This window comes from Neoarius graeffei, chromosome 12 (assembly GCF_027579695.1).
Source record: "Neoarius graeffei isolate fNeoGra1 chromosome 12, fNeoGra1.pri, whole genome shotgun sequence".
In the NCBI taxonomy this organism is placed as follows: domain Eukaryota; kingdom Metazoa; phylum Chordata; class Actinopteri; order Siluriformes; family Ariidae; genus Neoarius; species Neoarius graeffei.
The window spans coordinates 75095342-75123060 of NC_083580.1; the positions used below are offsets into that span (position 1 = coordinate 75095342).

General features: G+C 42.4%; 1 protein-coding gene across 1 annotated transcript in view; it reads left to right on the top strand.

The window, feature by feature from the left end:
• The first annotated feature begins 445 nt into the window (after nt 1-445).
• The window catches only part of LOC132895633 (multidrug and toxin extrusion protein 1-like), a 48694-nt gene continuing 21420 nt past the window's right edge, over nt 446-27719 (top strand). The window contains exons 1-12 of the mRNA XM_060936414.1: nt 446-513; nt 608-786; nt 3544-3645; nt 3752-3820; nt 10636-10784; nt 10916-10958; nt 11068-11112; nt 13712-13809; nt 14469-14566; nt 16231-16344; nt 16426-16493; nt 20093-20201. Of these exons, the coding sequence (XP_060792397.1) occupies nt 616-786; nt 3544-3645; nt 3752-3820; nt 10636-10784; nt 10916-10958; nt 11068-11112; nt 13712-13809; nt 14469-14566; nt 16231-16344; nt 16426-16493; nt 20093-20201 (1066 nt within the window). The 5' untranslated portion in view covers nt 446-513; nt 608-615. The remainder of the gene's footprint in view (nt 514-607; nt 787-3543; nt 3646-3751; nt 3821-10635; nt 10785-10915; nt 10959-11067; nt 11113-13711; nt 13810-14468; nt 14567-16230; nt 16345-16425; nt 16494-20092; nt 20202-27719) is intronic.

The window sequence follows — 27719 nt, forward strand, 5'->3', positions numbered from 1 at the left end:
CAGCTGGGATAGGCTCCAGCTTGCCTGCGACCCTGTAGAACAGGATAAAGCGGCTAGAGATAATGAGATGAGATGAAAATATAGGGAAACCATATAAGTTGACATGTAGGTGACACGTAAACACGTGTGAACCAGTATCACATTTCCGAATCCCACATGCTCACTGGGGGCAGCAGCCAGCACGCAGCTGCCCCTCCTTCAGCCCTTCCCCTGTTTCCATTTAATGCAACCTGATCTAATCATGTCACATGCAACTGTTTCTTGTAGAAAAGCTGTGTGTAGAGTGTCGGATCCTGGTGCTCTGGGGCAGAACTCAGGTCCACCAGGAGAAAGAGCAGCTTGTTAAGTCAAGCTGAACTTTTCAGAATTTGGCCACTGATCAGAGAGCGTGTCTGAGCGGTGGGGTTTTATTTATAGCTGTTTCTCTTCTCCTGTTTCATTTTTTTTTTCCTCCACCTGAAGGTTTCCCCCTTCCACTGGATCAGTTCTGTGGATCTGAATTGAGGCTGGAAGGTAAGTTTCTGTACACTGATCATTTTTGAGCTCAACCAAGTGCACTGTCACAGAGTATTATTATTATTATTATTATTATTATTATTGTTATTAGCTTGGACAATGAATAGAGAAGGTAACTCACAGCTGAATGGAGGTCCAACTTGTGAAGCATCAGATGCTCCATCAGACTCCAGCTCTGTGTGTGGAGGATTTGGGAGGAAAATGAGGAGCTACATCCCTGGCAACTTCAAAACGGAGATCATAGAGATACTGAAATTAGCTGGACCTGTGGTAAGCGCAAGCAAAGACCACTACATGCCATGTTCAGTGAACTACTGACAATAACTACTGAGATTCCAGTCGAATGGCTGCAGTGATGAATTTAGTCAGAGATGTACAGCATATTATATAAATGCATGCTTTATTATTAACATAAATGTATAAATTGCTCATAATAAATGAATTCATGAATAAGTTTCCCTTCGCAGCAAAACCAAACAGTGTTAAATTAAGACCTACAGTATTTTTGTCTCCAACTGGATGTGCATATGGACACTGAAAGGGTTAATTTAACATTGGAGAGTTTGCTGTGTTGTTATAAAGACGGCAACAGGGAATAAAGAGCTTATAGTTTTTCTGTATTTTGTATTTGATAATTTGCATGTAAGTAAGGTTAATAATTATAGCTTAGTTATTTTGGCTCTGCTTTGCCACCTGTTCTGTTTCACCATGAGTAGCCTAGGGTTAAGTCAAAGCATTATTATTATTATTATTATTAGTAGTAGTAGTAGTTTTATCATTGTTATCCTTGTTGTTGTTTCCCAATTCATTTAATTGGGACCACAATAGAAATAAGTGCTTTTACACTTTATTGTGTCATCCTTAGTTTAGTTTCGTGTTTATCAATTGTATTGTATTTGTTTACTCTATTTCTGATTTGCATGGGATTTTTACCTGAATAAATTCTATCTATCTATCTATCTATCTATCTATCTATCTATCTATCTATCTATCTATCTATCTATCTATCTATCTATATACATTCATATATTAACTCTTATTTCTATATCAATAACAATCAAAATTATTGCATGTTCCTACATACCGTATATACAGGATGTCCCAAAACTCTCTACACTCTCAGAAAATAAAGTCTATTACATTATTGTACCTTTACTGCTACAGTGGTTTGTCACTGATGCAGGACCTTCTAAGGTACTTATTTGTACCCTTTAAATACTGCTAGGGAACATGTATGCACCTTTTTGGCCCTTAAAAGGTCCACATGGTTACTTTGAGGTCCAATAATGAGCTCTAGGAGGTACATTAGTGTAGCCTGGGACAGAAATGGACTCCTACTGTACCCCTATTTCTGACGGTGCATACATAGAGGAAATTAACATTTTTTTAAGCAAAATGTAACTTCACATTTCTTTACAAACACACACACACGGAGTCGTCTCCATATTGGTGTTAACACGTCTTGTGTTGTGCATGCAGTCGCACTTGAAATGCGTTCCTTTAAAATCCACTGATATTTCTGCTGTAGCCATGAGATGATATCAGTATGACGTTCTTTTCTCAGGCATTTTTAAAAGTTGCTTGAAAAAAGTACAGTATGAAATTGTGCCCTGTGTATGGAGATTTTTTGAGACATCTTGCACATTACTTCCAGACCTACAGTGGCATGCAAAAGTTTGGGCACCCTTACTGAAAATGTCTGTGACTGTGAACAGTTAAGTGAGCAGAAGATGAACTGATCACCAAAAGGCATAAAGGTAAAGACGAGACATTTCTTTTCAGCGTTTTATGTAAGATTTGTGTATTATTTTTGTTTTGTACAATTGGAGAGTGAAAAAAGAAAAAGAACACCATGCGAAAGTTTGGGCACCCCAAAACATTTGAGTTCTCAGGTAACTTTTACCAAGGTTCCAGCTTATTGAGCTGTGGCTTGTTCAAATTCTTCGTTCAGAAAGGTCAGATGATGCAGATTTCAAAGCTGTATAAATTCTAAGTGTTTTCAGGTAGCTGCTTCCTCAGATTGTAATGTTATTAAGAAATGGCAGTTAACAGAAACAGTGGAAATCAAGGTGAGGTCTGGAAGATGAAGAAAACTTTCTGAAAGAACTGCTCGTTGGATTGCTAGAAAGGCAAAAAGGGTGCCAAATTCCAGGAAAAGAACACCTCTCCAACTCTGAAGCATGGGTGTGGATTGATTATGCTTTCGGGTTGTGTTGCAGCCAGTGGCACAGGGCACATTTCATTGGTCGAGGGAAGCATGGATTCGAATAAATACCAGCAAACTCTGGACGCAAACATCACACCATCTGTAAAAAAGTTGAAGTTAAAAAGAGGATGGGTCCTACAATAAGACGATGATCCAAAACACACCACAAAATCTACAATGGAATACCTCAAGAGGCATAAGCTGAAGGTTTTGCCCTGGCCCTCACAGTCCCCTGACCTAAACATCATTAAAAATATGTGGATAGATCTCAAAAGAGCAGCGCATGCAAGACAGCCCAGGAAACTTGTAGAACTGGAAGCCTTTTGCAAGGTCGAATGCGCAAATATCCCCCAGGTAAGAACTGAAAGCTTATTAGCTGGCTACAAAAAGTGTTTACAAGCTGTGATACTTGCCAAAGGGGGTGTTACTAAGTACGGACCATGTCAGGTGCCCAAACTTTTGCTTCAGGTCCTTTTCATTTTTTGGTATTTTACGCCTGTAAATGATGGAAATAAAAATGTAATATTGTGGAAAATATTAAAGAAATGTGTCGTCTTTACCTTTATGCCTTTTGGTGATGAGTTCATCTTCTGCTTACTTAACAATTCACAGTAACAGACATTTTCAGCAAGGGTGCCCAAACTTTTACATGCCACTGTACTTCAAGATAATGTAAGAGATAGAGGTGAGCTTTCTGTCATTTTCTGTCTGAATTCTGTCATGGACACAGAACATAAGTTTGTATCAAGTTGTCTGCTACTGATAAACCCCAAAATTGTATCATTAGGGACCGTGATATCCGTGTTTCTCTCCATGCACAGTTTGTTTCACAGTTGATGATCTTCATGATCAGTTTCATCAGCACCATGTTTTGTGGACACCTGGGGAAAACCGAGTTAGCCAGTGTTGGTCTGGCTATAACTGTAAGTGAATGCACATGAAATCCACCAAGGTGTCGTACAGAATGTTCTGTATGTCGTATTGAAACTGTTCAGTTAATGATGTGTGTGTGTGTGTTTCTTTTGTCAGGTTATTAATGTCACAGGCCTGTGTGTTGGGATAGGTTTGGCATCGGCATGTGACACACTTATCTCTCAGGTGAGCTTTCTGTCATTTTCTGTCTGAATTCTGTCATGGAGACAGAACATTTTACTGTTTGTTTGTTTGTTTGTTTAAAATAAGAGTCATTTGAATTATAAAAAGAAAAAAACCTAAATGATTTTCTTTTGCCATTGGAAGTCTGTCTTTTTTTTTTTATCAGTACAATTTTATTAGTATTTCCCAAAAGGGACATTCAATACCAATTTACAATGCAATAAAAAACAAACAACTATTTACAAGAGAAAAATTGCACTAACATAATAAACCTGTTCCAATAATAATCTCATGATACTCCTCATCTCTAGCCGCTTTATCCTGTCCTACAGGGTCGCAGGCAAGCTGGAGCCTATCCCAGCTGACTACAGGTGAAAGGCGGGGTACACCCTGGACAAGTCGCCAGGTCATCACAGGGCTGACACATAGACACAGACAACCATTCACACTCACACCTACAGTCAATTTAGAGTCACCAGTTAACCTAACCTGCATGTCTTTGGACTGTGGGGGAAACCAGAGCACCTGGAGGAAACCCACGCGGACAGAACATGCAAACTCCACACAGAAAGGCCCTCGCCGGCCACAGGGCTCGAACCTGGACCTTCTTGCTGTGAGGCAACAGCGCTAACCACTACACCACCGTGCCGCCCATGATACTCCTGTTAATCAAATAATACTAATATAATAATCCTAATTCAAATAATAGTTCAAAATCCAAATAAAACTAGACAGACACTGTGACTAAAATCATGGTGGTTTGCGCTAGCTCTTACAAACCGGGACGTCTGGTCACTGTACCCTGTAGATCTGGAATGGTAAGAGATAGAGAATGATGTTTAGTGAGGGGAAAAAAGCTCATTTTTCATGGTTCATTGCAGTTCAGTGATCCAGATTAGCACCAAAAGTCAGCAACATAATTCAGCCCAGAGGTATTCTTCATGTGAAATTTGGTGATGATTGGTTGAAAACTGAGGGAGAAATAGCATCCTAAAAAGCATTATGAGAATAATAATAATAATAAAGTAGAAAGGTCATGAGTGAGAGTAACAATTTGCGCTACCACTGCTAGTGCAAATGAATAATCCTAAAAATCTGAAATATCCTAAACTGTCCCTGATCCTGAGATAATGTAATAAAGCAAATAATCCAAAAAATATCAAAAGAAAATTCTATACCAATAAATGAAATGTATACCAATGATCCTCGTCAAACTCAGAAAGAGAGAGAGAGAGAGAGAGAGAGAGAGAGAGAGAGAGAGACAGAATATAAGTAAAACTCGCAGCTTAGACAACTATAATTCATAAATGAGCCAACAACTCTTTCAGGTGTTTGGAATAACATAATAACCAACCAAGTTTAATTATCAAGCTGCTCATAGCCAGATGTACACACATCTGGTGGCGTCTGAAATTAACATTCAGTTTTAACAAAGCTGTAGTTCACCATGCAAAGCTGTCGACTCTCTGCATGAAACATAAGGCAAGTAAATATATGATGGGGTTGAATGCAGCTTGGAGAGGAACCGTCAGGACCTTCTAGGTCTTCAGAGAAAGCCCAAACATATCAGCGTTTCAAATGTTATATTTAATTTCCTTCATAATTTCATTGTAATTATTCTCTTCTAATTCTAATTTGGCCTTGTTTTCTGTCAAATGTGCTTCAGAAATGAAAGAGCATTTACTGTCCTGAAAACATTAAAATTGAGTTATCTAGTGAGATTTTTTTTGTTTGTTGTATCTAGGCTGAGAAGAGTTTAGAGCTGCTCACTCATTGGTTAGGACTTCATTGCTGGGACAGAAGGCCATGGCAGTATATGTTTATGTCGGAAGTGACAGATAATTTAACCAATCAGATTTTGATTTATAGTGGGAGGGACCAAAAATGTATCACCCTCGGCCTTCTCAAAGGCCAACGTGAGCTTAATCGTGAATCAGTGCAGCAGTGAAGTCACCTTCCAGCCAGTGTAGCGTTCATCAGTAGTGTTAGCAAATGCTAATAAAGCAGTCAAGCCAGTGCTATCTATCGAGAGCAAGTAGCACAGACTAATGACTGAGAAACTAAGATTTCTGTCTCCAGACTCTTCTTCCATGCTGCACGCTCGCTACAGTATTTTTCACTCAGACTTAAGTATTCATTTCCCTGAGTAATTTACTTAGTTACTTTTAAAACCAACATTGACGGCTACACACAACGGAGCGACCTGGCAGCCTGCCACTAATCCCTTGGAAAATCTTTTGCCCTGTTGCTTTTTTGATGTCTGGCTAAGTTTTGGCTGAGCTCAAGTCCCAGGTTTAATAGTAACAGTTCGCCACTGATGCAGCTGATATGAATTTATACTTGCTCAGATTTCTCACTTTCAGTAAGTGCTCTTCCAATGTGCACATTTTCACCCATAGTGGCAATTTCTCATAGCCTACTGGCTACTTACTGACATTTTTTGGACAGTGGAAGGAAACCAGAGAACATGAGGACACAGAGAATATACTGTACAAAAGGATCCTGATTTCAGGATCAAACTAAGGACCCTGGAGCTGTAAGGCAGTGTGACCTGCTATGCCACAACAATTTGATTACTAATATGGTTTAATAATAAAAGCTGCACAGCATTGACTTGCTCTTTCATACAAAAGCATGTAGTTAATCTGTCATCCATTTTTTTGTTCTTGGCTTGTATAACATTTGGTCAACAGCCAGTGTCACTAAAGTCTGGGTTAATATGTCTGTGAAGATTCTCAGTCATCCAGGTCATAGTAACTGTGGGTGGTAAAAGAGAGCAACTGGACTTGCTTGAAGATTCTTGAAGACGTTTCACCTCTCATCCGAAAGGCTTCTTCAGTTCTGTCTGACTAGTAGGGAGTATCAGGTATTTATCCTCTCATAAATGAAAAGCTCATCTAAGGTGTCGTTGAGTCATCCTGTTGGTGTGGGTCACTGGGTGCTGGATGTGAACGGCCTCGAGAGTCGTTAGGGTGATCAATGGATTGCCTGTTAAGGTGATCAATGGAATGCTGATTCTCTCTATCCTCTTGTGAGTCACTGAAAACAGCTGGGTTTTGGTGTGCATTCAGTTGTCTGGGAAGTGTGCCAAGGACTGCATTGTAGGTGGCTGATAAATGATGTCTTAGGCCCTGTCCACACGGCAACGGATTCAGGTGACTCCGATACAATTGCTTATCGTTTAGGCCTGGCGTCCACACGGCACCGGCGTTTTGGGTGCCCAAAATGCAATCTTTTTGAGAACGGGTTCCAGAGTGGAAAGATCTGGCAACGTTGCCGTTGTGAAGTCGTCTGGATGAGTAGAACGGATTTGTTTACGATGACGTCACAACCACATGACTGTGAGTGCTTCATGCCGGGTAGAAGTGTAACGAACTCGATGCGAGTTGTCAACAAATCCTATAACTTGGTTCATGAAACGCGCTTACAAAATATTTTTACTGTGAATATTTATTGTGTAATGGTGCAAAGAGAGAGAGAGAGAGAGAGAGAGAGACTCTGACCTTAGGGCAGAGTCAATCCCGCCAGCAAAAATAGGGAAAAAAAGGAGCGATCTCACCTCTTCAGATGTTGGTTTAAGTCCGACAATACATTCCTCAAAAAGGGCGTACAAGAACAAAGTAATCCATCAACGTGTTTCATTCAATTTATTCCGGACCATTAAAGACGCCGCCTTCCGCGTAGAATCATACGTCATCCTCGCCACCATATTGGATAGGTCAAAGCGGAGAATAAAGATTCATGTGCTGCGTTTAACTGTACCAACAGGTTTACCGTCCAAACGAGATCACATGGGATTACCTTTCACAGGTGAGAAACAACAAATTAATCCATCAACGTGTAGCATTCAATTTATTCCGGACCATTAAAGACGCCGCCTTCCGCGTAGAATCATATGTCATCCTCGCCGCCATATTGGATAGGTCAAAGCGGAGAATAAAGATTAGCTGCGTTCAACTGTACCAACAGGTTTGCCGTCCAAACGAGATCACATGGGATTACCTTTCACAGGTGAGACTGGAAAATGTACCTCCACACGACAACGGCAACGAGATGTTATTTAGAAATATATCGCGTCCAAATGGGCAACGATCAGTAAAATATCAGGTCCATATGGCAACGCAACGCTTGCTGAAAACGATGCAATACACATGCCACACCTCTAGGGGCGCTGTAAGACGGTCCCTTCGGAGACCCCAGAACAATAGAAGAAGTAAGGACGCATGCGCATAAACTATTATGTGCGAGACTTCACATTAGCCACAAAGTCAGGAAAACCTATTCGTAAAATTACATTATAGTGACCAAATACAATGAAAAGTATTTTTCCAGTCTCACCTGTGAAAGGTAATCCCATGTGATCTCGTTTGGACAGTAAACCTGTTGGTACAGTTAAACGCAGCACATGAATGAGGCATCTTTATTCTCCGCTTTGACCCATCCAATATGGCGGCAAGGATGACGTATGATCCTAAGCGGAAGGCGGCGTCTTTAATGGTCCGGAATAAATTGAATGCTACACGTTGATGGATTAATTTGTTGTTCTACGCCCTTTTTGAGGAATGTATTGTAGGACTTAAACCAACATCTGAAGAGGTGAGATCGCTCCTTTTTTTCCCTATTTTTGCTGGCGGGATTGACTCTGCCCTAAGGGCTATTTTCTCTCTCGCTCTCACTTTGCACCATTACACAATAAATATTCACAGTGAAAATATTTTGTAAGCGCGTTTCATGAACCAAGTTATAGGATTTGTTGACAACTCACATCGAGTTCATTACACTTCTACCCGGCGTGAAGCACTCACAGTCATGTGGTTGTGACGTCATCGTAAACAAATCCGTTCTACTCATCCAGACGACTTCGCAACGGCAACGTTGCCAGATCTTTCCACTCTGGAACCCGTTCTCAAAAAGATTGCGTTTTGGGCACCCAAAACGCCGGTGCCGTGTGGACGCCAGGCCTAAATGATAAGCAATTGTATCGGAGTCACCTGAATCCGTTGCCGTGTGGACAGGGCCTTAGACCCCCACCTCTGTTCAGTGATGGCCGTTCCAGGTTGACAAAAATGGCTTCTTTAACTCCTCGCTCATACCAACGATCCTCTCTGGCTAAGGTGGTGTTTACATTAGACCGTATCTGTCTCGTTTTCGTCGCGGATGCACTGTCCGTGCACATTAAAATGCTGGGAAACGACTCCACAGGCGGAACAACTTGAATCCGCCAGGGCCCACGTATTCAACCCATTACGTATCTGATCCGGTGCTGTGTAAACATTGAGGAACGAGGATACGCTGTGCTGAGCTCTAGCTGACGTCGTCATTGGACAACGTCACTGTGACATCCACCTTCCTGATTCGCTGGCGTTGGTCATGAATATAATGCTTTGCTTTGTCATTCTTAATGTTGTTCATGGTAAGATGCAAATACTGCCCATTGTGTAGTTATGACTGTCTTTAGGCTTGCCATCCTTCCACTTGCAAGTGGTAAGTGACTTGCGCATGCCCGATATGCACTGGGATCACACACACAGCGGCTCAGTCCCGAATCACTGCTCGTGTGCTTCACTCGCGCGCTCTGTGAGCTGCGCAGGGCCGGAGTGCGCACCCTCCAGAGGGCACTCGCTGTTCAGGGCAGAGTGATTTGGAGCGCAGGATGCCTGTGCGGATCCGAGCCGCTGAGGAGGAAGTGCTGAGCCGCACTACACATTTCAACTTACGTGCCATCTAATTAGTCATGTGATTAGCGTATCCGTGTATTGGCGTTGCTGTGTGCACGCGAATCATTTTAAAAACGTTAATCTGATGATCCGCTGATTCGAAATAATGTAAACAGGGCCTAAAATGTGTACGTTATTATATGTACTCTTTATATGAAGAGTTTAGTTCCAAAATGCGATAAACGCCAAATTTGAAAAACTGAAATTCCCGCCACCAAACCACCAGCAATTATCATCTCACTTGTACCATATTCAGTTTTCACCAAAATGAGATATCTGCCATTGATTTACACACTGCATTACAGCCTTTCATTCCAAAACGCAATAAGTGCCATCACCAATTTTTCTCAAAACCAGACATATCCATTTGGCCAATACAAGGCCACCACTGGCGTGAAGTCTTCGAAGATGGCTGTGCCCATGAAATAGGAAATCACTTCATCACTTCTCGCATTTATTGGACAATTTCATGCTGAATTATGAATAATTTTGATAAAATAATATTAAAAAATAATCTATAAAATAAAATAATCTGTCATGAAAGAACATGGTTAAATGCACTTTAAATAGAAAGGGATATGTAGCATTTTGGGGGAAAATGCCATGGCGTGGATATGTAGCGACTTGACAAAAAAAATAATTACTTGGTTCAGTTAAAAGCTGTTAATTAGTTCTGGATTTAATTTTTGAAGTTTATTATCATTAAGGAGTTAGTTAATACATTTTAAAACAGGATACAGTGGTTTTCCTTTTATCACTTCCCGTAATCAGAAAAAGTGATTTTTCTTGAAACAATGGAATTGGATATATAGCGTTTTGGAACCAGACTCTTCATATACTACTTGGGAACATAAGTACCTTTTTGGCCCTAAAAAGGTACACAGTTACCTTGAGGTCCAGTAATGAGCCCTTGGGGATACATTATTGCAAACTGTACCTTGGGGGACAGAAATGAACTCCTACTGTACCCCTTTTTCTGACAGTGTAGACATTGGTCATCTTACCCGTAACATGTCGCTATTAAACAGTTCAAGAACTGAACATCCTGATTAACTGAAAATCTTGGGGATGATAATTTAACTTTGTCACCTTTCTCTGCAGACGTTTGGGAGCAATAACCTGAAGCGTGTTGGAGTGATCCTGCAGAGGGGCATCCTCATCCTTCTGCTGGCCTGCTTCCCCTGCTGGGCCATCCTGATCAACACCGAGTCCATCCTGCTGGCTGTTCGACAAAGCCCCAGAGTAGCCAGGTATGTCCAGTCTGTTTGACCTGATGTTCATATGAACAATCAGTGAAACTCTAAGATTCTGTAACTTCACTTAAAAGACATGATGTGCAGTTTTCAAATGCGATGATACACCGCTTTCTTTTTCTCTGCAGTCTCTCACAGCTGTATGTAAAGATATACATGCCTGCTCTGCCTGTGAGTTTTTCCCATCTGTGCACTTCCATGTTTTTCCCATGAGGTTGAGCTTTGTTTTTTTTAATGTTCTTAAATGTTATGTTCCTGATTTTTTTCTTCTTTCATTCAGGCTGCTTTTATGTACCAGTTGCAATCAAAATATTTGCAGAATCAGGTAAAAAATAATTCTATTAAGATTTTGGTACACACCAATCAGCCATAAAATTAAAACCACTGACAGGTGAAGAAGTGAATAACATTGATTATCTCATTACAATGGCACCTGTCATGGGGTGGGATATATTAGACAGTAAGAAAGAGAACAGTCAGTTCTTAAAGTTGATGTGTTGGAAACAGGAAAAATGGGCAAGCGTAAGGAATGACTTTGACAAGGGCCAAACTGTGATAGTGAGATGACTGGGTCTGAGCATCTCCAAAATGGCACATCTTGTGGGGTGTTCATGGTATGCAGTGGTTAGTACCAAACAAAAGTGGTCCAAGGATCCAAAGGACAACCGGTGAACCGGCGATAGGGTCATGGGTGTCGAAGGCTCATTGATTTGCATGGGGCACGAAAGCTAGAACATGTGGTCCAATCCAGAAGAACAGAAGAGCGACTGCAGCACAAACTGCTGAAAAAGTTAATCTTGACACCTTTTTGTCTTAGCTCTTCTGTAGGATTGGTTCATATGTTCTAGCCTTCGTGCCTCATGCGAATCAACGAGCCTTTGACACCATGACCCTGTCGCCGGTTCACCGGTTGTCCTTTGGATCCTTGGACCACTTTTGTTCAGTACTAACCACTGCGTACCGGGAACACTCCACAAGATGTGCCATTTTGAAGAATGCTCAGACACAGTCATCTCACCATCACAATTTGACCTTTGTCAAAGTCGCTCCTTACACTTGCCCATTTTTCCTGCTTCCAACACATCAACTTCAAGAACTGACTTTTCTCTTTCTTGCTGCCTAATATATCCCACCCCGTGACAGGTGCCACTGTAATGAGATAATCAATGTTATTCACTTCTTCACCTATCAGTGGTTTTAATTTTATGGCTGATCGGTGCACCACATTGACTGGCCACTTTATTAGGAACCCCTGTACATTCATACAGTTATCCAGTCAGCCAATCATGTAGCAGGAGCATAATGTGTAAAATCATGCAGACAACAGGGCAAGAGTTTCAGTCAATGTTTACATCACATATCAGAATGGGGGAAAAAATGTGATCTCATTGACTTTGTCCGTGACATGGGTGCTGTGCCAGATGGCCCGGTTTAAAGTATTTCAGAAACTGCAACCACACAATTCTGCATAAACTGTAGAGACTGTGCATGAAAATCAGGTGATCAGCTGTTTTTTAAAATCATTAAGCCAGCCCGTTTGACACCAACAACCATGGCAAGTCATAGAGATCTCCCCCCCATTCTCTCTCTCTCTCTCTCTCTCTCTCTCTCTCAAATAGCCCCTGCTCTCTACTTTTGTTCAGTACTGCTTCTGTGCCCTCGCAAATCTTCTACTCAGAGACTTCTGGCCTCTCTTTCTCTGATTTTGGCGATATGACCCTATCAAAATTCACCAACTAATAGAACGTAAGGAGTGACCAAAGCAGTGCGAGTGTGAACAGAGCAAAATTACACACAAGCAGCTTTTATTGAGCAAGAACACAGCAAAGCAAATTTGCATGCGAGCAAGGAGAAGGGCTGTTTGAGAGAGAACCGGGGGAGGCGGTAACATTGCAAAATCAGAACATGAAATGAATAAATGATGCTCTCAAATTGTAAGACCACACTCTTAATTAAAGCTAGGAATAAAATTCCATATCTGATTGGATAATTGCAGGAATGAGCAAGAGGGCAGGTGTTCCTATTAAAGTGGCCTCAGAGAGGACTTCATTTTTATATCAGAATCAGTCCCCCCTGTCCCGTCCCCCCGCCCAAGTATGTTCTCACATACAAGAAATTTGCTGTGGTGTTTGGTGCATGAACAATTAAGATAAAAAAGTAAAGAGACAAAAGTAGAAATATAAATAGAATAACAATATGATGAAATCTAAAATATACAGTTAGAGAAGAAATGAACATATTTAAAAGAGTATGTGCAATGGATTTCAATGACCAAGCTGGACAGAATATGCAATAAAAAGTCACAAGATTTGAGATTGGAGAAAATATATCAGATATTATTCTCTCCACATTCCCTGGATATGAGCAATCCTGCGCTCTGATTGGCTACTGTACTATTAGGAGGCTATTAACTTATATACCGTGAGTAGAGAAAAACAAAATGGCGGAGTGTGTTGCTGAACCAACCGAGGACGAAATAAAAACTGTACTTGAAAACAAAACCCCCCAAAATACAAAAAAAGGCAACAAAATATGAAATTAAAGTATTTAATGGTAATAACGTATCTTTTTTAATAAATAAAAATTCAAGAATTATTATTATCGCATTTTTCACAAATTGCTCCGGTCGTTTCACTGGCTTGTTTACGTTCAAAGTAGAAGTTATTTTGTCGGACGTTTAGTATAAAGTTTTTGTTTATCGATTTTGCAAAAAATAAAGATAAAAATGGTCCATTTCTCAAAATCCAGTGAATGTGACTAGAATAAAACAGCTATTCCACTTAATCTCGTCGTACATGAGTTGATAAATGACTTGGTGCAACGTGCCTCATCGGCTCTCAGCTCATGTACGACTCGATTTTGTGGAATAACTGTTAAATATTCTTTGTTCTTGGGATGATAATAATAAAGACGTTCTCTTTTAGGGTATAATATGGCCTCAGGTGATCACAGGGGCTGCTGGGAACATCCTGAACGCTTTAATAAACTACATCTTTCTTCATTTGCTTCATCTGGGCGTAGCGTAAGTCATTTTCCTGATCTTATTTCCATGTTTGGTTTTATTAAAAAAAGTCATAATGCATCCTCATAACTACGGTATTCTATTGTACACGTCATATTTGAAACGTATGCTATATTTATTTTGTTATGGAAGTAACAAATATATATATATATATATATATATATATATATATATATATATATATATATATATATATTACAGTACAAAGTATATTTATTATAATTTTTGATATTATACTGGGGCGGCATGGTGGTGTAGTGGTTAGCGCTGTTGCCTCACAGCAAGAAGGTCCAGGTTTGAGCCCCGTGGCCGACAAGGGCCTTTCTGTGTGGAGTTTGCATGTTCTCCCCCTGTCCGCGTGGGTTTCCTCCGGGTGCTCCGGTTTCCCCCACAGTCCAAAGACATGCAGGTTAGGTTAACTGGTAACTCTAAATTGACCGTAGGTGTGAATGTGAGTGTGAATGGTTGTCTGTGTCTATGTGTCAGCCCTGTGATGACCTGGCAACTTGTCCAGGGTGTACCCCGCCTTTCGCCCGTAGTCAGCTGGGATAGGCTCCAGCTTGCCTGCGACCCTGTAGAAGAGAATAAAGTGGCTAGAGATAATGAGATGAGATGATATTATACTTTCTGTGATGTTGTTGTTATCACTTTGTGTACAGTGGTTCTGCGATAGCAAACTCCATTTCTCAGTATTCCTTGGCCGTGTTTCTTTATGTCTACATTTGTTGGAAAGGTCTGCACAAGGCCACGTGGGATGGTGAGTCAGGAAAATCGTACGCCCTTCTCTTCTTGGACATAGCTGCAAATTATAAATCACAATGTGGAGGCCATTTTTAAAGACCTTGCACCAGTGTGTTAGACTGGCTTCAACCACTTTACTAGGTTTAGTAGTTTGATCATGTTTTGCTTAAGATCAGTCTCTAACGCCATGCTGCAATACTTTATATACAGTGCCTTGCAAAAGTATTCACACCCCTTGAACTTTTTCACATTTTTTCCACCTTACAACCACAAACTTAAAAGTTTTTTATTGAGATTTTATGTGATAGACCAACACAGAGTAGCACATAATTGTCGCACTTTATCCCTGGTGAGTTCTTTGGTCTTCATGATTCTGTTAGTTCTTCAGTGTTCTCTAACAAACCACTGAGGCCTTCACAGAACAAGTGTATTTATGCTGAGAGTAAATTACACACAGTAGGACTCTATTAACTAATTAGATGACTTCTGAAGGCAATTGATTGCACTGGATTGTATTTAGAGTTATCAGAGTACAGGGGGCTGAATACTAATGCACACCACATTTTTCAGATTTTTATTTGTTTAAAATTTTGAAGACCATTTATCATTTTCGTTTCACTTCACAATTATGTGTTACTCTGTGTTGGTCTATCGCATAAAATCTCAATAAAAAACTTTTAAGTTTGTGGTTGTAAGGTGGAAAAATGTGAAAAAGTTCAAGGGGTATGAATACTTTTTCAAGCCACTGCAAATCTGTAATGATACGCTCTTCTGGCAGACAGTTAGACATGTCCAGTTTTAAGATTTACCTCAGGTTGATCCATTTTGTAACTTTTTAACACAATATAGAGAAGAGTTCATTTGGCTTGTGTCAGACTTATCATGACTAAGATATTATGACATTATTTAAGCCTCACCTGGTTAGGCAATATTTCTATGACTTGTATGTTGCTTTGAAGTAATGAATGAGACAATTCCAGTGTCTGACAGTAACCTAAAGCTCATTATACCCCCGCTCCAAAAGATACTGGTTTTTTTTTTTTACCTCTGTCCATCCGTATCTCCGTACATCTGAAACACGCTTTTTCTCAACAATTACAAACCATAGCCACTTGGTTCTTGGTACCAAACTTCAGCTTGGGGTTCTATATCGTGTATACCTTTTTTCAGGTCTGTCGCACATCGACTTCCTGTTTACCGACTGAATGTATTTACGAAACATATAGCGTGGATTTACAAAATTTTTGTAACATTTTTCTCAGCAACTACAAATCACAACTGCTTGATATTTGGTACCAAGCTTCAGCTTGGGGTTCTATACCATGTATACCGTTTTCAGGTCTGTCCCACATCGACTTCCTGTTTACCAACTGAATGTATTTATGACACATGTACCGTGGATTTTGATGCTATTTCAAGAAGCAAAATGCGATTTCAAAATGACAGTTTACCAGGATGCTATTTGAAATCCCTGGGAAGAGACACTGCTCTTTATTTACTTGTTTCAGGGTTCATTATTTGTTGAAGTCAACATTCATAATAAGTGTCCTATTCCTTTGATTGCTTGCATTCTGATATAAGCGGGAGCAGGGGATACATAAGTGAGCAGTTGATCTTGTTTCCTTCTCAAGTCCTGCCTCTCTTTTAAACTTTCTTCCTCGCACACTGTCGTTCTACCAGGTTGGTCTTGTGACTGCCTGCAGGAGTGGGGTCCTTTCTTTCGCTTGGCCTTACCTAGCATGCTAATGCACTGTGTGGAGTGGTGGACTTATGAGATTGGAGGATTCCTGGCAGGTCTGAAACCATTGTCTTTCTTTTCGCCTAAATCAAATCCCTGTAATCTGCTTTCAAGTCATTTGATGCCTTCCATTACAGGTCTGATCAGCGAAGCTGAGTTAGGGGCCCAGTCTGTTTTGCATGAGCTGGCCATTGTTGTGTACATGGTAAGAAACTTGAGGCTAAAGAGCAAGCGACTTTCAAAAGCTTGCTTATAGATGATATACTCATCTATACTTCATCTATACATACTCTATAAAATTAAACTGAGGGTTATTTGTGTTAATTATGATCTTGCACCTCTCTGTGATCGAGTTGGACTGTACTTCCTGTGCAAACTATCCACCAGCCAAAGGGTTAAATATTACATAGAGCATGTTCTGTAAAAACACAAAAATAGAAATATAATACAGTACTTTTTTTCTTTGACATTAGGACACAGAAAGGTGCAGCGTTATTGTTTTTCCTTTACCATCCATGAAATCATTTTTCTGTTTAGTTAAGCAATGTTACGACAAATAAGATGATCCTGTTACTTAAGAAAAACAAAGTTTGACACACTGATGTGTACAGCATCCACTCTATTTCATGATTTAAGATTAGTCAAGATTTTCTCATGGAAAATAATTCATTAAATAAAAAAGAGAGCCTATTTAATTTACAACACTAAAGCATCCAGTTTTGTTGAATGAAAATAATGACTGTATATTTGTATATTATTTATTATATATAATTTATAGTAGTCATAACGACTTCCCAACTGGCAATAATTAGGGTTTTAACAATCAAATGATTTTGGAATGATGTCAGTTTAAAAGGCAATGACTGAAATGAATTGTTATATAATTGTTAATCGATTTTACCCATAACTCAGATACTTTAAATAATCTAATTTAAATGAAATAGTATTGCATATTGCATATCGTATCCTACTATACTGTGTCTTTATCATATTGTATTGTTTCATATTTTATCGTATATAGAGGATATTACACGGTTGCGTGAAGATATAAAGTTTATCTTCAAGTGGTGAATGAGTGATATATTTTTCAATACAAGAAGATAAACTTCATATCTTCACACCACCGGGTAATGTTCTTTATATTATATGGACACATCCACAAAAGAATATACGCAAGTTGATCAAAAAAAAATTTCATTTTGAACCAATTTGCCATTTTGACAATGCACGTTCAGTCACTGGGAAAACACTGGGAGTGACGTCATCAGAGTGAAATATCAGGAATTATTATCCATACAGGACACTTTTTCGATGGAATAAAAGCATGTGTTCTATTCCCTTCTAGCAGGTTTCATTCATTTGGTTCGATAGCATGCAGTATTGTTAGCATATCGCTTATCCTACATGTATTACGTCACTCTACCCAGTGGAGAATGAGCGTTGAATATGGTTTACGATATTGCATGGTTGTCAAGACAACATGATGTCACATGTAGGAGACATAAAACTTCCATGCTAGCGAGCGACTGGGACAATTTGTAAACAGACATGGCCGCCAGGTTTGCTTCGTTAAATACGGAAGATTTTGAGAGAATTTTGAAAGAGAAAGTGGTATGTTATTTAAATGTGTCACTCAGATTCCTGATGCACAGTGGTGCTTGAAAGTTTGTGAACCCTTTAGAATTTTCTATATTTCTGCATAAATATGACCTAAAACATCATCAGATTTTCACACAAGCCCTAAAAGTAGATAAAGAGAACCCAGTTAAACAAATGAGACAAAAATATTATACTTGGTCATTTATTTATTGAGGAAAATGATCCAATATTACATATCTGTGAGTGGCAAAAGTATGTGAACCTTTGCTTTCAGTATCTGGTGTGACCCCCTTGTGCAGCAATAACTGCAACTAAACGTTTCCGGTAACTGGTGATCAGTCCTGCACACCGGCTTGGAGGAATTTTAGTCCATTCCTCCGTACAGAACAGCTTCAACTCTGGGATGTTGGTGGGTTTCCTCACATGAACTGCTCGCTTCAGGTCCTTCCACAACATTTCCATTGGATTAAGGTCAGGACTTTGACTTGGCCATTCCAAAACATTAACTTTATTCTTCTTTAACCATTCTTTGGTAGAATGACTTGTGTGCTTAGGGTCGTTGTCTTGCTGCATGACCCACCTTCTCTTGAAATTCAGTTCATGGACAGATGTCCTGACATTTTCCTTTAGAATTCGCTGGTATAATTCAGAATTCATTGTTTCATCAATGATGGCAAGCCGTCCTGGCCCAGATGCAGCAAAACAGGCCCAAACCATGATACTACCACCACCATGTTTCACAGATGGGATAAGGTTCTTATGCTGGAATGCAGTGTTTTCCTTTCTCCAAACACAGCACTTCTCATTTAAACCAAAAAGTTCTATTTTGGTCTCATCTGTCCACAAAACTTATGGGAGGTGAGATGTGGTGAGTAGAAACCAAGAGCAGAATACAGACCAGTAAATCCAATAATAAAAAAGATTGAATAGGAGTAAAAATAAACCAAAAATAATCCAGAATAAACTAGGGACAAAAAAAAGAGGCAGGCAAGGACAAAAAACGCTAGCATAAAAAATAGCCTGGACAAAAAACTTGAGACAAAAATGTAGCACAACAAACAGGAAAAAAGACAAAAAAAAGTAGTGCAAAAACTGTGACAAGGAACAGGCAAAACAGAGAGCAAAAATCCAAGAAGCAGTAAGGGCGCAGAGACGACGTGAAGAAACCAATGAAATGTTCTGGCAAAGTCTGCTTCTGAGAACGGCCTTTTAATACACAGCAGAGCAAACCAGGATGTGAATGCCAGCAAGATGAAAGTCCCGTCCCGGATCCAGATTAGCGCTGAACTGGGAGATAATAAATCTCCGGAGTGGAAGTCCGGGGCAGAGCATGACAAAAACATTTTTCCAATAGCCTTCTGGCTCATCCACATAATCTTTAGTAAGCTGCAGACAAGCAGCAATGTTCTTTTTGGAGAGCAGTGGCTTTCTCCTTGCAACCCTGCCATGCACACCATTGTTGTGCAGTGTTCTCCTCATGGTGAACTCATGAACATTAACATTAGCCAATTTGAGAGAGGCCTTCAGTTGCTCAGAAGTTACCCTGGTGTCCTTTGTGACCTTGCCGACTATTACACACCTTGCTCTTGGAGTGATCTTTGTTGGTCGACCACTCCTGGGGAGGGTAAAAATGGTCTTGAATTTCCTCCATTTGTACACAATCTGTCTGACTGGATTGGTGGAGTCCAAACTCTTTAGAGATGGTTTTGTAAACTTTTCCAGCCTGATGAGCATCAACAATGCTTTTTCTGAGGTCCTCAGAAATCTCCTTTGTTTGTTCCATGATACACTTCCACAAACATGTGTTGTGAAGATCAGACTTTGATAGATCCCTGTTCTTTAAATAAAACAGGGTGCCCACTCACACCTGATTGTCATCCCATTGATTGAAAACACCTGACTCTAATTTCACCTTCAAATTAACTGCTAACCCTCGAGGTTCACATACTTTTGCCACTCACAGATATGTAATATTGGATCATTTTTCTCAATAAATAAATGACCAAGTATAATATTTTTGTCTTATCTGTTTAACTGGGTTCTCTTTATCTACTTTTAGGACTTGTGTGAAAATCTGATGATGTTTTAGGTCATATTTATGCAGAAATATGGAAAATTTTAAAGGGTTCACAAACTTTCAAGCACCACTGTAATTTTCTATGCATGTCACAGTTATTCTAATTCTTTCTTTTGATTCCTTATTAGGTTCCTTTCGGCTTTGGCGTGGCAGCCACCGTGAGAGTTGGAAATGCTCTCGGAGCAGGAAACACACAACAAGCAAAACTTTCCTCCAGAGTCTCTCTGTTCTGTGGAAGTAAGTGGACACGGCAGGTACTCCATGAGTTAGCAGCTATGGATCTCTCTAAAGCAGGACGTAGGCTTACAGCCTTAATCCCTCACCATTACTACTACTTCTTCTCAAAAAATCTGATGAGCCTACAGTGTTAGGGTTTTGCTGGGAAGCAAACCTGGGTCGCTGGTGTAGTAATCCAGCAAACCCCCACTAGGCCACCAGGGGAATGACTCAAGTGCAGAGGAGTGAGGTGAAGGTAGAGTACAAAAACAGTTTGTCAAAAGCACAGATCAAAATCCAAAGCAAAAAGTAAAATTCAAACGCTCAGAAGATCTCATCTCATCTCATTATCTCTAGCCGCTTTATCCTTCTACAGGGTCGCAGGCAAGCTGGAGCCTATCCCAGCTGACTACGGGCAAAAGGCGGGGTACACCCTGGACAAGTCGGCAGGTCATCACAGGGCTGACACATTGACACAGACAACCATTCACACTCACATTCACACCTATGGTCAATTTAGAGTCACCAGTTAACCTAACCTGCATGTCTTTGGACTGTGGGGGAAACCGGAGCACCCGGAGGAAACCCACGCGGACACGGGGAGAACATGCAAACTCCACACAGAAAGGCCCTCGCCGGACCCGGGGTCCGAACCCAGGACCTTCTTGCTGTGAGGCGACAGCGCTAACCACTACACCACCGTGCCGCCCCACGCTCAGAAGATATAAGGAAAAATAAAATATCCAAAAGTTCAAAGTCCAAAAATCAGAAAAGAAAAGGCAAAAATGCAAACGCTCAGAAGATCCAAAATGTCAAGTCCAAAGTCCAAAAAGAAAGCAAAAAACACAAGGACATAAGCAAGGTACACGAGACAGAGGTTACTAGCCATAAGCAGCACAAAGACTCCGGGACAAGGGGCTAAACTGAGGAAGTATATATACACAGGGTAATTAAGAAACTAGGCAGGGCAGGAAATGAAGAACAGGTGAGGCAAAAAGCACATGAAAACAAAGGCTGTCAAAACAAACACAAAACACAGAAACAGTGGCGGCCTCTAGAGGCCAAAACAAACATGACAAGATAAAGAAATAACAGCGGCCTCTAGAGGCCAAGACAGTCCCCAGTCCTAACAGGACCCCCCCCCCAAGGAGCGTCTCCTGACGTTCCCAGGGTGATCCGGATGGGCCAAATGGAAGTCCCGACAAAGTTCTTTGTCTAACACTTCCCGAGCGGGGACCCAACAGCGCTCCTCAGGGCCATAGCCTTCCCAGTCCACTAGATATTGAAGCCCACTGTGGACCCGGCGGGAGTCGAGCAGGCAGCGCACAGTGAATACGGTCTGACCCTGGAGGATGCGGGGGGGCGGGGGATTCCTAGGGGCAGGAGCATACGAGGATGACAGTACGGGCCGCAACAGGGATACATGGAATGTGGGGTTGATCCTAAGAGTCCGGGGCAACTGGAGCCGGTAGGCGACATGGTTCACCCTGCACACAACCTTGAAGGGGCCAACGTAACGAGGAGCAAGCTTGCGGTTCTCCACCCACAGCGGAAGGTCCTTGGCGGCCAGCCAAACCCGCTGCCCAGGGCGGAAAATGTGGGCAGACCTTCTATGGCGATTGGCCTGAGTCTGGTTGGCCCTGGAAGTCTGGATGAGGGTCCTCCTGACCTTGCTCCAGGTCTTGCGACACCGTCTCACGTACTGGTTGACCGAGGGCACCCCAGCGTCCTCCTCCTGTTCTGGAAACAAAGGTGGCTGGAACCCGAATTGGCAATGGAACGGCGACAACCTGGTGGCCAATGACTGCAGAGTGTTGTGGGTGTACTCCGCCCATGGCAGCCAGGTGCTCCATGATGTCGGGTTATCCATCACCAGGCCTCGCAGGGTGGTTTCCAGGTCCTGGTTGAGCCTCTCCATCTGGCCATTGGACTGGGGGTGGAACCCAGAGGAGAGGCTGGCGGTGGCCCCGATGAGCTTGCAGAACCCCTGCCACACTCGGGAGGAGAACTGGGGCCCCCGGTCTGAGACGATGTCCTATGGGAGACCAAAGACTCAGAAGACATGCGTAAATATTAGTTTGGCTGTTTCAAGTGCAGAAGGGAGCTTGCACAGTGGTATAAAGCGGCAGGCCTTGGAGAATCTGTCGACTATGACCAAAATGACCGTGTTACCTTGAGAGTCTGGAAGGCCCGTGATGAAGTCGACCGCCACGTGGGACCAGGGATGCCGGGGAATAGGCAGAGGATGCAGGAGGCCCTGGGGATGCTGTCATGGGTTCTTGCTTCTGGTGCACACATCACAAGACAGGATGAATGACCTTACTTCCTTCTCCATGCTTGGCCACCAGAAGCGTCTTTTCAAGAAGTCCAGGGTCCTCCGAGCTCCCGGGTGGGCGGTGAGAGGGGACGAGTGACCCCAATAGAGGACCTTGGCCTGGGCTTGACGTGGGACATACAAGAGGCCCGGTGGCCCCATCCCAGGGTCCTGGCGTTGGGCTCGTCGGACGACCTCCTCAACACCCCAGCGGACAGGGGCCACAATCCGGGACACAGGGATAATAGGCCCAACTTCACTCTCCCTGTTGGTGGGAGCGAACAGCCTGGAAAGCGCGTCAGGTTTGGTGTTCTTAGAGCCGGGGCGGTATGATAGGGTGAAGTCAAACTGACTGAAAAACAAGGCCTACCTAGCCTGTCATGGATTGAGTCTCTTGGCTTGCTAGAGGTACTCCAGGTTCTTGTGGTCTGTCCAGACCAGAAATGGATGTTGCACTCCCTCCAGCCAGTGCCTCCACTCCTCAAGGGCCAGTTTAACTGCTAGCAGTTCTCGATCCCCCACGTCATACCAGGCCTCCGCAGGACTCAGGCGGTGGGAGAAGTATGCGCAGGGGTGCAACCTTCCATCCGAGCATTGAGAGAGGACCACGCCGACGCCGCTGTCCGAGGCGTCCACCTCGACGATGAAGGGTTGCGAAGGGTCTGGGAGGACCAGAATGGGTGCCGTGCAGAAGCGGTGCTTGAGGTCTTTGAACGCCTTTTCTGCCTGAGGAGACCAGACATACAATCTACCTGTCCTTTTAGTGAGGTCCGATATGGGCGCTGCTACAGAACTGAAGTTCCTGACAAACTTGTGGTAGAAGTTAGCAAATCCTAAGAACTGCTGAACCTCTTTGACGGACTTGGGGGTGGGCCAGTCCCGGACGGCCAGGGTCTTGGCTGGATCCATCTGGAGTTGGCCTGTCCGTACAATAAAACCCAGAAAGGAGACCTCGGGAACATGAAACTCGCATTTCTGGGCCTTAGCGAACAGATTGTTCTGTAGCAGCCTCTGGAGAACCTGGCGGACATGGTGGCGGTGCTCCTGCACGGTCTTGGAAAAGATTAGGATGTCGTCGAGGTAGACGAAAACGTACTGATTGATCATATCCCTCAAGACGTTGTTGATAAGGGCCTGAAAAACAGCTGGTGCATTGGTGAGTCCGAAGGGCATCACCTGGTACTCGTAGTGCCCTGATGGGGTGTTAAAGGCAGTCTTCTGTTAAACTGTTAAAGAGAGAATGTAGAAAGACTGAAAGAAAAATGGCGCAAATCTAAACTTCACATCCATTATCAAATCCATAAAGAGATGCTTTGTAAATATAATTATGAAATTCATAAAGCAAGACAGTCTTTCTTCTCCAACATCATCAACAGGAATATGAACAATGCCCGTGTGCTATTTTCAACAGTAGAGAAGCTAACAAATCCCCCACCACAATTAGCACCTGAACTTCTCTCAGTTAATAAATGCAATGAGTTTGCATCCTTTTTCAAAGGTAAAATTGATAAAATATGGCAGAATATTGCTCATAATATATCTCAGTTGCAAATAATTGAAAAACTGCAATCACCAGTGACACAGATAGATAACTTCAACACAATGTCAGAATTTTGTTTAATTGATTATGAGACTCTTGAAAAAACTGTACAAAATCTCAGTTCCTCAACATCTGAATTGGACATTCTGCCCACCAACTTTTTTAAGTCTGTTCTTCATCTTATAATTACAGATGTGCTTCAAATCATAAATACATCCCTAGAGACTGGCATTGTTACTGTGTCCCTGAAAAAAGCCGTTGTAAAGCCCCTACTTAAAAAGAATAATCTGGATGCTTCAGTATTAAATAACTACAGGCCAATATCAAATCTACTATTCATCGGGAAAATCCTTGAAAAAATTGTCTTCAATCAATTAACTGCCTTCTTGATCTCAAACAGCTGTTTTGATAACTTTCAATCAGGATTTCGTGCCAATCATAGCACTGAAACAGCGCTGATTAAAGTTATAAATGACATACGTCTTAATACTGATGCAGGCAAAACATCGGTCCTGGTATTACTGGACCTCAGTGCAGCTTTTGATACTGTTGATCACAACATACTGCTATATCGACTTGAACACTGGGTTGGGTTGACTGGTAAAGTTATCAATTGGTTAAAATCATACTTAAAAGATAGAAGCTTCTTTGTTACCATGTACCTCAACATCAATGTCCTTGACCTGTGGTGTCCCCCAGGGGTCGATTCTTGGACCATTACTATTCAACCTTTATATGCTCCCACTTGGGCAAATTATCAAGAACAATTCAATTTTATATCACTGCTATGCAGATGACACCCAAATTTATCTTGCTCTATCACCTAATGATTATGCCCCCCTTGAATGTCTCCACCAGTGTATCGATCAAATCAACAACTGGATGTCACAAAATTTTCTTCAGCTGAACACAGATAAAATAGAAGTAATTCTATTTGGAAAAAAGATGAAAGACTCAGGAATAGTACTATTCTTGACACAAAGGGGATTAAAACAAAAGAAATGGTTAAAAATCTTGGTGTTTTCATTGACAGCGAGCTAAACTTTGACAGTCACATGAAAGCAATCACTAAAACGGCATTTTATCACCTAAAAAACATTTCCAAACTAAGAGGACTTATGTCAAAAAATGATCTGGAAAAACTTATACATGCCTTCATCTCTAGTAGGGTTGATTACTGCAATGGCCTTTTCACAGGCCTGCCAAAAAAGACCATCAAACGACTTCAGCTGGTTCAAAATGCAGCAGCTAGGGTTCTCACACAAACAAAAAGAACAGAGCACATTACTCCAATTCTAAGGTCCCTTCACTGGCTTCCAGTAAGCTACAGAATTGACTTTAAAGCATTGCTGCTGGTGTACAAATCTCTAAATGGTACAGGGCCCAATTACCTCTCTGATATGTTGCAACGGCCTAACCCAATCAGATCTACCAGATCGCAGCAGAAAAATTTACTGTTAAAACCTGTTGTTAAAACAAAGTGTGGTGAAGCAGCTTTTAGCTACTATGCAGTACAGCTATGGAACCAACTGCCAGAGGACATCAAAAATGCTCCTGCTGTTGGCAGCTTCAAATCTAGGTTAAAGACCAAGCTGTTTTCAGATGCTTTCTGCTAAATTATTAATATTGTCATCTCTACATGTTTTAAACTCTTTACTTTTACAGTCTCTCCATGGTTTAAATTTTACTTAACTTTTATTCTATTTTATTCTGCTGTTTTATTTATAATTGAACTTTTATTTCATTTTATTATTTTATTTCTACTTTTGTTTAATTTTTATTATTTTTCTTCCCCATTTATTTTATGTAATTTTATTTTCTATTGTTTACTGTTTTGCTTTTACTTCTGTAAAGCACATTGAACTGCCACTGTGTATGAAATGTGTTATATAAATAAACTTGCCTTGCCTTCCACTCGTCTCCCTGTTGGATACGGATGAGGTGGTATGCGTTCCATAAGTCCAACTTGGTGAAGACGGTGGCACCTTGGAGCAGGTCGAACGCTGTGGACATCAGCGGAAGGGGATAGCGGTTGCGCACAGTGATCTTGTTCAGGCCCCTGTAGTCAATACACGGTCGGAGACCCCCATCCAAAGAAGAAGCCAGCACCAGCAGGTGAGGTGGAGGGTCGAATGAACCCAGAGACCAGGGCATCCTTGATGTATTCCTCCATGGCCTTGCGTTCTGACAGAGAGAGAACAGTCTGCCCCGAGGAGGGGTAGTCCCAGGAAGCAAGTCGATGGCACAGTCGTAGGCGCGGTGCGGAGGAAGAATGGCGGCCCTACTCTTGCTGAAGACTTCTTTAAGATCCCAGTACTCTGCGGGAACTTGAGATAACTCGGTGAGATCAGGAGGCTTGGCAGGAGACACAGGAGAGCTAGAGAGCAGACAAGAGGCATGGCATGCAGGGCCCCATTCCACAACCTGGCTAGTTACCCAGTCTATGCGCGGGTTGTGGCGGGTAAGCCAAGGAAGGCCTAGAATGACTGGGAACTCTGGTGAATGAATCAGGTGCAGGGATATTTCTTCTTTGTGAGCTTGAGACTGGAGAAAGACTGGAGAAATTACTTGGGTGACTCTTCCATCACCTAAAGCTTGACCATCCAGGGCAGACACAGACAGCGGGACTTCAAGAGGTGCAGTCGGGACATTGATTGTTCTGGCAAAGTGGACATCCATAAAGTTTCCAGCCGCCCTGGAGTCTAGCAAGGCCTGGCAAAAGTGGACGGACTCACCCCAGGAGATGGAGACCAGGATGTAGACTCCTTGGCCAGGAAGTTCAGGAGAGAGGGTAGGCCCTGTCACAACCCTCCCTCGGCTGGACGGGGCGGTGCTTTTCCCGAGAGCTCAGGACATGATGCTCGGAAGTGGCCAGGCTTGCCACAGTAGATGCAGCACTTGTCCCTCCTTCTGCGCTCCCTCTCAGATGCGGAGAGACGGGTACGGCCCACTTGCATGGGCTCCGGACAGTCACTGGAGGAGGTAGAGGGGCTCCAGGTCAAGGCAGTGAGGCCGGGGAAGCTCAGGACTCGGCGGCGCTCTCTAATCCTGTTGTCAAGACGAATGGCATGTGAGATCAGGGTTTCGAGGTCACTTGGGCATCCGATAGAGGCCAGGCTGTCTTTGATGGGGTCAGACAGACCATGGTGGAAGGCTGAAACTAGGGCCATCTCATTCCACCCACTGACTGCTGCGAGCGTCCGGAACGAGATGGCGTAGTCTGCAACGCTTCCCTCCTGTCGGACGGACATGAGCTTCCTGGCTGCATCTTTACTGATGTCTGCCTGATCGAAGACCCGAAGCATCTCCTCCGTAAACAGCTTGAAGTCAGAACACTCGGGTCCCTGTCTTTGCCAGACGGCTGTTGCCCATGCTCGTGCCTTATCAGCTAACAAGGTTATCACATATGCAATCTTGCGGCGATCCGTAGTGTAGGTGGAAGGCTGGAGCTCAAAGGTGAGTTGGCACTGGGTAAGGAACTCCCGGTACTCACCGTGCTTGCCACCATACCTCTGTGGTGCAGGAAGGCAGGGTTCGCGAGGTGATGGAGGCAACGTGGCCAGAGGCACTGGAATGGGAGCAGATGGTGGAGCAGGAGCAAAATCAGGAGAGGGAGATGTGGGCATAGGAGTCAGCTGTGCCAGGGCCTTCCCAATTTGCTGAAGCAGTACCTCGTGGCGAGCAA